General features: G+C 29.6%; 4 protein-coding genes across 4 annotated transcripts; 2 read left to right on the forward strand and 2 right to left on the reverse strand.

Moving 5' to 3' along the window:
* Positions 1-1,002: 1,002 nt before the first annotated feature.
* Tsp_01321 (conserved hypothetical protein) lies at positions 1,003-2,064 on the reverse strand. The gene is made up of 3 exons (XM_003377072.1): positions 2,023-2,064; positions 1,587-1,946; positions 1,003-1,176 (listed from the first exon to the last, which is right to left on the reverse strand). Exons 1-3 carry the CDS (start codon positions 2,062-2,064, stop codon positions 1,003-1,005), a joined length of 576 nt encoding a protein of 191 aa, XP_003377120.1.
* Positions 2,065-4,067: 2,003 nt separating this feature from the next.
* On the reverse strand, positions 4,068-4,789 carry Tsp_01320 (hypothetical protein). Its single transcript, XM_003377073.1, has 2 exons — positions 4,632-4,789; positions 4,068-4,446 (listed from the first exon to the last, which is right to left on the reverse strand). The coding sequence occupies exons 1-2, from the start codon at positions 4,787-4,789 to the stop codon at positions 4,068-4,070; spliced, it is 537 nt and encodes a 178-aa protein (XP_003377121.1).
* Positions 4,790-10,253: 5,464 nt separating this feature from the next.
* Positions 10,254-11,175, forward strand: Tsp_01319 (hypothetical protein). Its single transcript, XM_003377074.1, has 5 exons — positions 10,254-10,284; positions 10,513-10,541; positions 10,630-10,708; positions 10,850-10,923; positions 11,050-11,175. The coding sequence occupies exons 1-5, from the start codon at positions 10,254-10,256 to the stop codon at positions 11,173-11,175; spliced, it is 339 nt and encodes a 112-aa protein (XP_003377122.1).
* A 114-nt stretch (positions 11,176-11,289) lies between these two features.
* On the forward strand, positions 11,290-11,719 carry Tsp_01318 (conserved hypothetical protein). The gene is made up of 2 exons (XM_003377075.1): positions 11,290-11,488; positions 11,619-11,719. Exons 1-2 carry the CDS (start codon positions 11,290-11,292, stop codon positions 11,717-11,719), a joined length of 300 nt encoding a protein of 99 aa, XP_003377123.1.
* Positions 11,720-12,073: the final 354 nt, after the last annotated feature.

Genomic DNA, 12,073 nt, shown 5'->3' on the forward strand with positions numbered 1-12,073 from the left:
GTTTTATAAATGAGTTTTAGAATATTTTTAAATTGCATGCTTTTATTGGCTTGTCTGTAATGGAATTCACTGCATAACTAAGCAACCAACATATTTATATTTTTGAAAAACAACTGTGACGCAGCATCTACAGTCTCAGTAACTGAGAGCAAGATAAAGCATGAAACTATGCTGGGGTGAAGAACCACATAAACAGAAAGCAAGCATTTTTCATAAACTAGAATTTAGTGTGAAAAAGTCCATTTTTATAAACTGTTTTAATCTTTGCATTCATCTAATAATTGAAAAGAATACTCTACAAATTCATTTTTTATTTCGTGAATAAAAAATGATAAAAGTTTCACTATTTTATAACTCTGTAAAAAAAGTCAGATTTGTTGCTTAATGAAGAACATTTGATAGGCAAGTTTAATTTGCTCAAAATTCATTGTTTTATCATATTCTTTTAAAAGCTGATCTTCAAAATTATCGCGCAGTTATCTTTGTGCTTCTGAGATAAAACTGTTCGCCCTTCTCCATGAAGTAATAAAGAAATCAAATGTGATGCTTCCCTACAAAACTAAAGCACTTATTTGCAGTTGCTATATGGAAATTCAACGAAACTGTAAAAATGTAAAATTTTATATATTCTGATTTTCATCAACAGTTATTAAAGTTACAATAATCTTATATATGCGTGTAAAGAAAGAATTGTTCAAAATATTCACCAAAGCAACAATGAGCTTTTTTTGAGGAAAGTTGAAATTTGATAAATTTTGTCACAACTGTACATACTTTATACACAACTTTTTATCAAATTTAGTTTTACCTGAATAAAAAAATATACTATTTCACAATGTTAACAAGAACTTGACAAGTTAAATGAGAAAAGTGAGTGAACTTGAAAATTCAGAAGCAAACTGACCGTGAAAAAAAAAAATTTTTTTTCATGTCCAATGCAAACATTCTGACGTCAAGCACGCTCAGCAAAAGTGAGTTGTCTCATTTTAAAAGTTGTTCAAGCTAAAGTTCGTGACGACGATTCAAAGAACCATATTCTTCTACGGGCCACATACACTCGCAACCTGAAGGCGCGTCTATGTAATGTGGCTGCCAGCAGTCAGTTCCGGCTTTGCGACGACTAAAATACAATCTGCGATATGTCTGAACGCAGTGGAACAAACCAAAACCACATTTCTGAAACATTAAAATATTGTAAATTATAGAAATGATTTATTATTGTAAGTTAAAGCTGAATTAAGAAACCACTGAAATATTGATGTGAAATATTTCATTGACAAAATTATTTAAAATTTCTGAAATTACTTTGGTTTAAATAAGAAATTTTGTCTTTCATCTAATTTATTTCAGATTTATTTTTCTGTATGCAATTTAAAGAATACATTAAACAAATTCGTCCCTGTTCCATTTATGATAAATTTGGGTAACTTTGTTTATTTCATTTCATCTTCTTCCGTTAATACATGAGCTATATGCATACTGTATAAATTTCACGGTTTTGTAGTTTCATTCAACATAAGTTGAACGAAAAGTTCTTTTTTTTTAATTTATAATGATCAGTTGATATTGTTTGTTATTAAACGTACTTGATTTCTATTGTGATGTCTTCTGTTGCGTCTGGTCATTGTGCAACGAATTTCATGGTAAAACGGTGGGTTGAATTCTTCGTCCATTGTGCTCAGATGAATAGTTGTAGTCTCTGAAGCGCATAGATGTTCGTATTGTGATGCGCTTGCAATGGGCCCGTCATAAATCACTGGCCTGGAATTGCGGTGCTTCACCAATGGAGAAGGCCTCATCGAGCGGTCCCTGTTTCTATTCGATTCATAAGTGATCGAATTCGACCAAAACGCCTTGTATTTGCTAACACTCTGACCTTTCTTGTAATGTTTCCGGGCGTGAACTGTTTGCCACATAACTGTAGCTGCACTGAACATCATGATGATCTGAAAATATTTTCCATTGAAACACAAAGCAGCGGAAAAAATGCACAAAGATGAATGGTCAAAAAAACAAACAAACAACAACAACAAAGCATAACAGTTGTTCAAGGTAAATGTTCATCGATCAGACGGACAAGCGAACTGAAAACTGCAAAATATTTTCGCCTCATTAGCTTTTCAATTTTCCATCGAAGGTTATACAAAAACCCCCACAAGACAGCCGACCGCAAATCCTCACAACAAAGAACAAAACTGAACCACTCCTAAAACTGGCCCTCATTCATTTCCACTCGATTTGCACACTCCACGACCGGAGAGTTTTCCATTATTCAAATGAAAATACAAGAAAAACTTTTTCCGTTTGAAAATATTCAAACTTGACCAAAAATGTCATGAACAAAAGGAATAATAATGATCAAATGAAGAATAATCAAAAAGAGATCAATTTCAATACTGGTTAAATTTCAATCTAGAAACAATGCCATCAATAATATGTCAAATCAGTGCATACAGTTGCAGGAAATGTGGAATTAATAACGACTGAGACAGATTTGTGACTTTCGTGATTTCAGCCGTCTGAAAAATATATTCTACTATTGGTTTATTCACTTCTTATGCAAAATTCAACAGCAACTGTACCAATGCTGCATTAATAAAATATGCTAATGCTTTCGAACTTAAATCCACTTTTATTACATAAACTTCGTCTGTATTAATTAAAATTAACAATTTGCCTTACTGAAATAAATGCATACTGCAAGCTTCTTTTATTGTTATATGTTTATTGAATTTTTCGTACATTTATATATGAACACAACATTTATTAGCATAAAAATTTTCAAAGTATTTAAAAACTTATTACTTTTATTTGCATTCAATAGTGTTTTTACACAGTAATTGCATATAAATCTAAATTTTAAAATAAATTTTTTATTAAAAAATATTTATATATTAAGCATACAATAGAAACGTTTTTACAAACGTAATTGACCTGATTGGCAACCTTTTATACATGAGATTTGTTCCCATTGCAACCAGCCGATAAAGCAGTTTAGTTATCTGTAGAGAAACTTTCCAATGATCGATGAAACATCACTAATCAAATGGACGATGCATGCCCGTCATTCTGAAGTATCAGCAGCAATTTTGTCAGGTGTAAAATACCACTGCTGAAGCTGGTTTATTCTCTTTATTAATATGCAGTTTATAATTTCAAACTCGAAACTTTGCCCGATAATGTGATAACAATATACATCTACAACAGAAACAATAAAACTGATATTTGATACTATGTAATGAATCTTTGTATTTGTTCATAAAAAAGAATCAATTATAATATTACATTGCAAGGTCTTTTATTGTAGACATGTCTCTTTCAAAAAACAGACACTGTATTATTGCTTGGAGCGAGGTATAATCCAAAAACCAGACAAAAAAATGAGCCAGGAGTTCTGTGAGCTAGACATGACAAATTAGCTTATCTGATGCGCTTGACTGCGCTTTACTACAAAATTTTCCTTGTTTAAACTCTCTTCTACCATACTGACAGATTAACAAGCATCATGAATCAAAATAGTAAAAAAATGCATTGTTTTTCATTTTTACACAACATTATTATTATTAGAGGTAAAAGGCAATAAAAATGAAAATATTTACCTCAGTAAGCAGGACCATCACTAGTGCATTATCATAGTATTCGTAGTTCCGTTTGGCAGCCAATTTGAAAGCAGAGTTATAGTCCATGGAAAAGTTAAAGAAAAGCAATAGTTTTGTAGCATAAATGTATCTGGCTATTCCAGACTTTTTTAGCAGCGTTGCCACCAAAGTCCATACAGAGTATCAGTTTGAACACTTTGGATGTGCATCAACATCCAAGCAAGTTCTTCTTGCAATCGGTAAAAATAATAAATCACACAACTTTGTGAGTAAGATCAATGTCAAAATTGATTATAGTTCACAGTAGATTTCATCTGTAATTATTTTTAGAAATAACGGCTGTCAAATGTCAGTATAAACCGAAGATCGATATGCTTTTTTTTGGGGGGGGGAGCTTTGTTTTCTTCTTTATTTCTCAAAACTCTTGCCTTTACCACTGCTAAAGCAGAGAATAAAAGAGATAGCGTTTCAACGGGCAAGTTTGAAAAATTGTTCGACCAATCGGAATGATTGTGGCTGAGGCGACACCAATGCATCTATTTCAAGAAGGCAATTTTCAACAGTATGCCGTGGACAATAGCGCCACAGCACGATTTTGCTTTGCATTTGCGTTTGACGTTTGAAACGTTGGCAATGTAAAACTGATTCATCAATGTAGCAGAAATGATGGACACTGGCACTGATGGAAACTGGCTTGCAACGATGTTGTGGAATAGTGTCCGCATCAGTGTATTGTTGGCGAATCATCTGCACCGGATGATTGGAACGCTTTCGGCGTGAATATGCAAGCTGGCGGCACATGTTCATTTTCACCAAAATGCTGTTCAGAAGCGGCGATCCGTACAAGCTGCAGATAATTGAACCTTGGCCGAGTGGAGAAGGCAAAAAAGAAAAAAAAAGAAATCAGAAACCACGATCACCTGATCAGATTAGCGCCCTCCTGGGGAGTTCAGAAGCGTAAGCAAGTAAAATCAACACGATCGGCATCTGGGCGTCATTTTTGTTTTTTGCTTTTTGTGCTTTTACACAAACCACAACCAGGCGGTCAAGCTCCATTTTGCCGTACTGCACTGATGGAACCATTCACCGAAATGGAAATCGACCTCTGTTCGCCAGGTCGGCACCGGACCTGCAGGTCGACAATATCTTTCCGCAACAGCGGTCCCATCTAAAAATACCGTGACCGACATGTCTTGCTTTTCTCCTATCAAGCATCTTTAATTCATTTACAAAAACTTGATTTTTTCAAAAAAGCAATTAATTTTTTTGTTTGAACTACTGAACATTTTTCTTTCAGGAGTATATATATATATGTGTGTGTAAAATTGAAAATTTTTAATTTCTTAAAATTGCTAGATTATTTCTACAATATTTGCAGTTAACATGAGATTTGAATAAATATTTAAATAAACGTGAAGATTTATGAACAAATGCATATGAATTTGTGAAAAACTTCAATCAAATGCTACAATCAACTATTTTAATAAATGCAGTTATTTGAACTAAATTCTCACAGTTTTTTCTTATTTTGAAAAATGAAGGACAAGATGTGAAACAAATTGAATTTCGAACATTATATTGAAAATTTTATTTTTTGCAATTAGAAAAACAACAGGCTCATTTTTGGTTCTTCTTTTTCAGTATTTTTTGCTGTACTTTGCTGAAAATAAAAATATAAATTCAAGAATAAACAATGACAATTATAAAATGCATTTGAAGAGACTATCAAAATTTAGCAAATAATTTTGATCTGAGATTATGACTTCAAAAATTTATCCTCATTTTTCATTGCAATTCCTATAGAGTTAAGTGATTCAAGGTAGCCAAATAATGTGAGAATTCAATTTTTATATAATTTCATTTTAATTTTCATTATTCTTTCTTATTTACTTTAGTACAATACAAAAACGCATGTTTGGCAAAAACTTACGCAGTTTTTACTATTTAACTTGCAAATAAATGAATATTTTAATACAAGTAGAAACGACCTTACATCTCACTTTCAGAACTTAACCTAGAATGTCATTTTATTTTTTAATTTGTAAATTTTACCTTAATAAACATGATTTTTTTATTCATATAAAAGCCTAAATTCAAGTTTGTGTAACAATTTAAGGTTTATTTTACCACTTGCTATATTAAATGTGGAGAAAACATCTATGTACACTCCCACAAATATGTATATATACATAATAAAATTTTACTGATGATTTGGTAACAAAACAAGCAAATTGAAGGAAAGCAATCATTTTTTGAGAGCTATAATTTCCAATAATTAAATCTTGATAATCATAAAAAAGTAAAATATTATAATGCAAAATATCTGGAACAAATTATTAAAACAGTTAGTATTATCAGTAACAATGAAAGCAGCGGCATCACTTTTTATGGAATGCTTTATTAAATGTAATTCATATGTAATTTGCTAAAAAAAGAAATTTAAAATCCATGTTGACTTGATCATTTCTGGACAATAATTTTAAATTTTATTAAAATAAATTCCTTATATGCCATGGGGATAAAAACAAAAGAAGAGCAGTTATGGACTACATGCAATTAGTTGAGTTTACGAATTATAATAGTTATAAATAAATAAAAATATATAAACATATAAGCCCTTCATTGTAAAAAAAATTCAAACTTTTGCTTGCTTGCTATTTTCTAAATAATTCTCTTCAGTGTTGACAGGGATTTTCAAAAGTGCATTGAATGAAGTGTCAAATTTTGCGCAAAACGTAAGAATTTGATTCAATAAAGACAATGCTACCAACAGCTGATGTAACTTTTGCAATTGACAAACGATACAACTTATTTTTGATGACATTTTGCGCATCAGTTTTACTAAATAATAACAAGGATGCGGTTGAACAGGGAAATATTCTTACTCCAATTTAAATGAGATATTGATGAAAAAGTAATAAAATAAATTTTTAAAAATATCACATTATTTGTATTCTTCTATTAAATCAAATTATTGTTTATGAAATAATCTAAAAACAGTAATATACCATTCATTAGATGGATTTAAGAGCTTGACAATAATTATAGGCAGAATTAATTCACTGAAATAAATTTTTCTGTACATGCTTCTTACGTTTTAAGCAATAATAGCTGATATAAAAAATTACTGACATTTTTTATATTAACACTTGGAAACGTTGCAAAACAAAACATTATTTCTGGGAAAATATTTTGCATTTCTTTCTCAACACTGACTAATTTATCCATCAATCATCATTATGATAGTTTTCAAGCAGACACTGATTAAGTTAACTGACTACGAAAGAACAATATTTTTAATGTTTCACTCTAATTCTAATAATGACTACAATTTGACGCTTTAAATCTCTTCTAATAAATATGACATTTACTTCCGTTAATGATCTCATAAAAATCAAATTAAAGCTATAATTTAACATCTCTTTCTATCTTTAAATATTAGTCATTCAAATTAAATAGAAATAGCATCTCAACCAAGTGAACATGTTAATACAAGTAGTAGTCTGTTATAAGCAGATGCTTTTAATAATGTTCAGTTCATATTAGCACAAATTCATTCTTATTTAAACTGCCCTTGGTTTATAAAAATTTACGCAAATGAGTTTATTCATTTTCATTCTAAAAAATTAATCATATGGACAACAGTATTTCTTTCAGAGAAGTACCAATAAATTATTTTACGTTTTTAATTGAATAATACTTTATAATTTAAAATTAAACCTTATACATAGCATCATTGTATTCACATACTGCGTTTTTATATATAGACCATATTTCGGGCAATTAGATAAAACATTAAACCTTGATGAAGAAATGTAAATTAAAATGATATGTTTAAAAGTACTCACCATTGTCAAAGGTATTCGACTGTTTTAAATAAGCATATGATATAAATATTAATAGAATTTATAGAACTTTCATTTTCCTCTGTTAATTACAGTTAATAGCTGGTAAGCAATCAGTTTAACATTTTAAATGAAGAAGCATAATTTGCACATCTCATATCTATTTATATGACAAAAATGGTGTACAGAAAAAGTTTAAGCTTTTAAATAAATCATACTAAAAATATGATGCATAATTGATTCAAAGTTTTTATCAACAATTCAAATGTATTAAGCCATAATTATTGCAAAATGTTTTGCGTCAATTAGATGCAATAAAAAAGAAAAATCCCAAAAATTGTTTTTGGGCAGGTCGAACTGATGACCCGGGTCCATTTTGCAATTAGTGACCACTGTTGGCTGAACTAACCTGACCTATTGATGGATGTTGATAATAAAGTTGCAAACAAAATATAGCAACCAATTTAACATAAATCATCATTTATTATAAAGCAACAATATTTGATTTGAGTGAAGGACAACTGAAAAAGGTGAAAGTGGTGCTTTACCATTACAACTATTCATTCAACATGACCAGTCAGGCCACACTTATGATTTACCATGAGAAATCAAAGCCCATGCTGTTTCCAGAGACTGCTCAGACCAATTCTTTTGCTGAATTATTAAACTGCAACTGCTTCTTTTAAAGGACATGAGAAAGCACTGCACACACACACACACACTGGTGTAAGAACACTTGAAGGTGCACGTTTTTGCTACTGCTCTTTTCAAACATTTGCTTGTGAAAAGAAATTCAAAATTTTTCCCTACAAACAATTTTACATTTTAATAGATTTATTTTTAAAAGTTCACTTTTATCATTCACTTTCAATATGCATTCTTGTATTGTATTAAATTGCTTCATTTATTTACTACTGCGTTGTTCGATATGATTTTACATTCAATAACAAGTTTTCACTGAAGTAGTTGTTCAAAATTTAACATTTTCAGTGAAAAAATTTCTGAAGCGTCAGTGTAATAATAAAAATTCATTTCAAAATATTAAATTAAAAAATTGAAATTCTATAACAAGTTAACGTTACATTATACATTATTTTACGAATTATATTAAATATTGCATTGATACTAAGCTTTTCTGAACAGTATATGGTAAATTTTAAAAATCAAAATGCGTTAAACTTTATCAGCGCTTAAAAAACCATTTTAAATAAATATTTCACACATTTTAAATAAACAGCTATTCTACAATCAATAAGCATTATAAATCGACCCTTTGCAGCAAATTCGTTATTGAAATCAATCTTGTACTTGAAAATCGAATTCTCGATAAAAAATTTGAATCCCTTAAAAAAATTCCATAACTACATTGAATATTTTGAAATCATACAATACTAATTTATAATCTTGATTAACAATGCCTATTTGTTTTACATATTTTCAAATTTTATTTCAATAATAGGCAGCAAAACCGCATAAATTTTTGAAATGCAACTTGTTTTGCGTAATCATTTATTTAGTTAAACATAGTAACAATAATAAGGATTCAAGCTAAGAATAGGTAAAAAATACAAAATTTCGATTAACTATTGGAAGAGAATATATTATTTTGTATTTCTTTTATTAAAAACCTATTCTGATTTCAAAGCTCGCAGAGATTTACATGCTAGTTCTACTGTAGTTACACATTGTAAAGAATGAAAATCCTATTGAAAATATTTAATCCTTTTAGTACATTATTTTTAGTGAATATTGCTATAGTATAGGCTGTTAAAAACTTCTTTACTGAAATGAAATATAGCTAAATTGAAAATTAGACGACAGCCATTAATTGTATGTTTTTAGGACTTTCTTATGTATGTCAGACATACAGATTTTTTTGGAAATTAAATTGTTATGGATAATGAGAACAATAACGTTGTCATTGAAAGTTTTTATGACTTGTTTGATCACATCTTGCGTACACAACTTGAACATCTCTGAAAAGAAGGAAAAACGTGAAATTTTCTTTCATAACGACAAGCCAATAAATTTGGACAACTATAACCATTAGCATCATTAAACTACTTCATTTATTAGAAAATCAGATAGAAATTTTTCAACTTTAAAATTTTTTTAATTGTAAAAAAATCCTTTTACGCATAATAATATAAAATGTGGAAATTTGACATCATTAAAACAATAACAGCAGAATTTGTGAATTAATTATCAGATAGTATATTAATTTTTCAAACTTAAATTCTGAAATGAAAATTTTTAAAATTATTCTTATTTACTTTTAATAATTTGTGCATTGTATACTTAACTATTGTGCAAATTTCTCAAATTTTACTTCAAATGCATTGTGCAAAATTTTTGCCATTATATAGTATAGCAGTATTATATGATGCTAATTTACCTTAATCATTTTATAAACAAGAATGTGTATAATCATAAATTGTATATAAATGTATATGCATATGCACATGTATGCACAATTGCATTTTTGTATTTTTTGATTAGAAAACGTATGAATGCATAATATTTTTAGAATTAAATTTATAATAAAATGTTGCTAAACTGAAAAAAAAAGACATATTAAATAAACGTTTTAATAGTTCTTATAAAACTTAGTTGCAATTAAATAAGCTACAGTTACAAATCAAAAATCATTCTCTAAAACTGTATGCAACTGGCAATTGTGTACTGTTTAATCTACATGATAATCAATAATTATAGAATATGAAGTTGAAAGTATGTTTATTTGAATATTTCATTTAAACAATCCCTTAAATGTAAACTTTCTAAAGTTTTGAAGTTAATGAAATGTTAAATGCAACTGTTCAGTGCTCAGTTCATTTCAAGTTAACAATTTCAAGAAATAATTCAAGCCAGCTTTCAAAAAATCACAACTCTTCACAATCAACTGACACATTATTTGCAGCGTTTATTCTCTTGGAATTTGAACAATTTCATTACATCAAATGTTACTTAACTTACTGAGACATGTGCATAATCGTACATTCAGAATGCTAACAGAAAAGTGAGATATTTTTAGAAAATTAAAATTTTAATATTTTCATAATTTTTAGGATATAATATGAAAAATGAAAAGTTAAATGTAAGATTTCTTAATAAATGAAGTATAAAAAAAGAAAAAAAATATGCATTTATTATTTGTGCAGATGAAATTTTAATAATTCAATGAGAATGATGAACAGCAGACGCGTTGTGGCCAGAAGCGATGCTCTAATTGTCTAGCCTTCACGGAACGTCTTCAAGCGTCTCGTCTTTGCTTTCATATTGATTGTTGTTTGAAAAAACAAATATAACGTAAATATTTACAAGCAGGCAAATAAATTACAAAATAATCAATTTTAAAGATTAATTACAATAATTTCAAATGAAAAAATGAAATATTATTCTCAGTATATAAGATGATCCAATGGAACAGTTCATTTTTCATTCGACAAAATGGCAACATGCTGAGCATAGTTAGGCAGGTAAGTAGACAATATTTTTGCACACAATCAAAACGTCAGCGTCATTTCATATGGCTGCTATTCAATTTGCAATGTGTAAAGCGGTTGTTGAAGAAGCTCAGTTAACTTAAAGCCAGAATGTTGAAGTTGACGACGCTATGCAAGCCTCTTTTCCTTGTTCAATTAATTACCACCCCCTCTGTTTCGCGCCCGCCGTTTCCAACCTCGTTTCTTGCCATCTCTGGCCCATTTACCGAAATATACTTCAACTAACCGAGTTTTATGTTTCAGCTTCAACACTGCTGGCAACGGAACTGCCAAACTCTTCTTCTGTTCACGATAAAGATAAAACATTTCCCTTGTAAAAAATCCCTCAATTCTCAACAGATGTCAAACGCACAAGTTTTTCTACTTTACTTTCTTCATCTGACCGCTTGTTTATGCTTTTCACAAGCTCAACGACCGTCACCATCGACCATCGGCAATAATGAAGATGTATACAAAGTATTTCGCTTCTATACTAATACAACCGATGATTTGCACTTTGTAATGATGCTTCAAGATGCAGCAGCTAAGTTGAACGTAAGTTTCATTCACCAATTCACATACTTGTCGTAATGCATATCTCTTTATGTCGATATGAATTTATATTATCATTGCAAGCAAACAGAAATAGATATATCACTTGTCTGATTATTAACGAAAATTTTTATCAGCAACTGATCAATCAGAAACAAGTGTTCCACTGACGCAACAACGCAGTTATCATTTCCGATTCGTTTTAACCAGTGAAGTATTGATTAAACCACTAATTTAGTAAAACAGTGATTATTATTTTACATTTGAAAAAAAATTCGCAAAAATTTGAAAATATTTTTTCCCCTATTCAATCATTTTATTTTACTCTTCAACCAGAGGTGGCCTTAGCTTTGCCAAAAGACTTTCAATGAAACTTTAGCTGCTGGTCTTGGTTTAATAAGCATAAAAAAACTGCATTTATTTTTGTAACAATTTCCATATAACATGCAAAATTATGAAGTGTAAAAGTTAATTTCAACGTCAGCGTTCAAAGTTTCATACAAATGATTAATGTCAGAAAATACTTCCAGCAGAGGCAAAATCAAGTTCAAATTTTAATTACATCAAAATTCACTTCACACCATGAAGTCTG

Source organism: Trichinella spiralis (genome assembly GCF_000181795.1).
Source record: "Trichinella spiralis strain ISS 195 chromosome Unknown Scfld4, whole genome shotgun sequence".
NCBI lineage: Eukaryota > Metazoa > Nematoda > Enoplea > Trichinellida > Trichinellidae > Trichinella > Trichinella spiralis.

What these genes read in the sequence shown, in the direction of transcription:
- Tsp_01321 (XM_003377072.1), bottom strand. Translation starts at nt 2,064, where the DNA reads ATGAACATTTACCTTGAACAACTGTTATGCTTTGTTGTTGTT. An exon ending in TGTTATGCTTTGTTGTTGTT is followed by an intron (nt 1,947 to 2,022) that starts GTTTGTTTGTTT and finishes AAATATTTTCAG; the next exon opens with ATCATCATGATGTTCAGTGC. An exon ending in GACATCACAATAGAAATCAA is followed by an intron (nt 1,177 to 1,586) that starts GTACGTTTAATA and finishes TTAATGTTTCAG; the next exon opens with AAATGTGGTTTTGGTTTGTT.
- Tsp_01320 (XM_003377073.1), bottom strand. Translation starts at nt 4,789, where the DNA reads ATGTCGGTCACGGTATTTTTAGATGGGACCGCTGTTGCGGAAAGATAT. An exon ending in AGCTTGACCGCCTGGTTGTG is followed by an intron (nt 4,447 to 4,631) that starts GTTTGTGTAAAA and finishes AATTATCTGCAG; the next exon opens with CTTGTACGGATCGCCGCTTC.
- Tsp_01319 (XM_003377074.1), top strand. Translation starts at nt 10,254, where the DNA reads ATGCAACTGTTCAGTGCTCAGTTCATTTCAA. An exon ending in GGAACGTCTTCAAGCGTCTC is followed by an intron (nt 10,709 to 10,849) that starts GTCTTTGCTTTC and finishes TATTATTCTCAG; the next exon opens with TATATAAGATGATCCAATGG. An exon ending in TGCTGAGCATAGTTAGGCAG is followed by an intron (nt 10,924 to 11,049) that starts GTAAGTAGACAA and finishes AGAATGTTGAAG; the next exon opens with TTGACGACGCTATGCAAGCC.
- Tsp_01318 (XM_003377075.1), top strand. Translation starts at nt 11,290, where the DNA reads ATGTCAAACGCACAAGTTTTTCTACTTTACTTTCTTCATCTGACCGCT. An exon ending in AGCAGCTAAGTTGAACGTAA is followed by an intron (nt 11,489 to 11,618) that starts GTTTCATTCACC and finishes AATTTTTATCAG; the next exon opens with CAACTGATCAATCAGAAACA.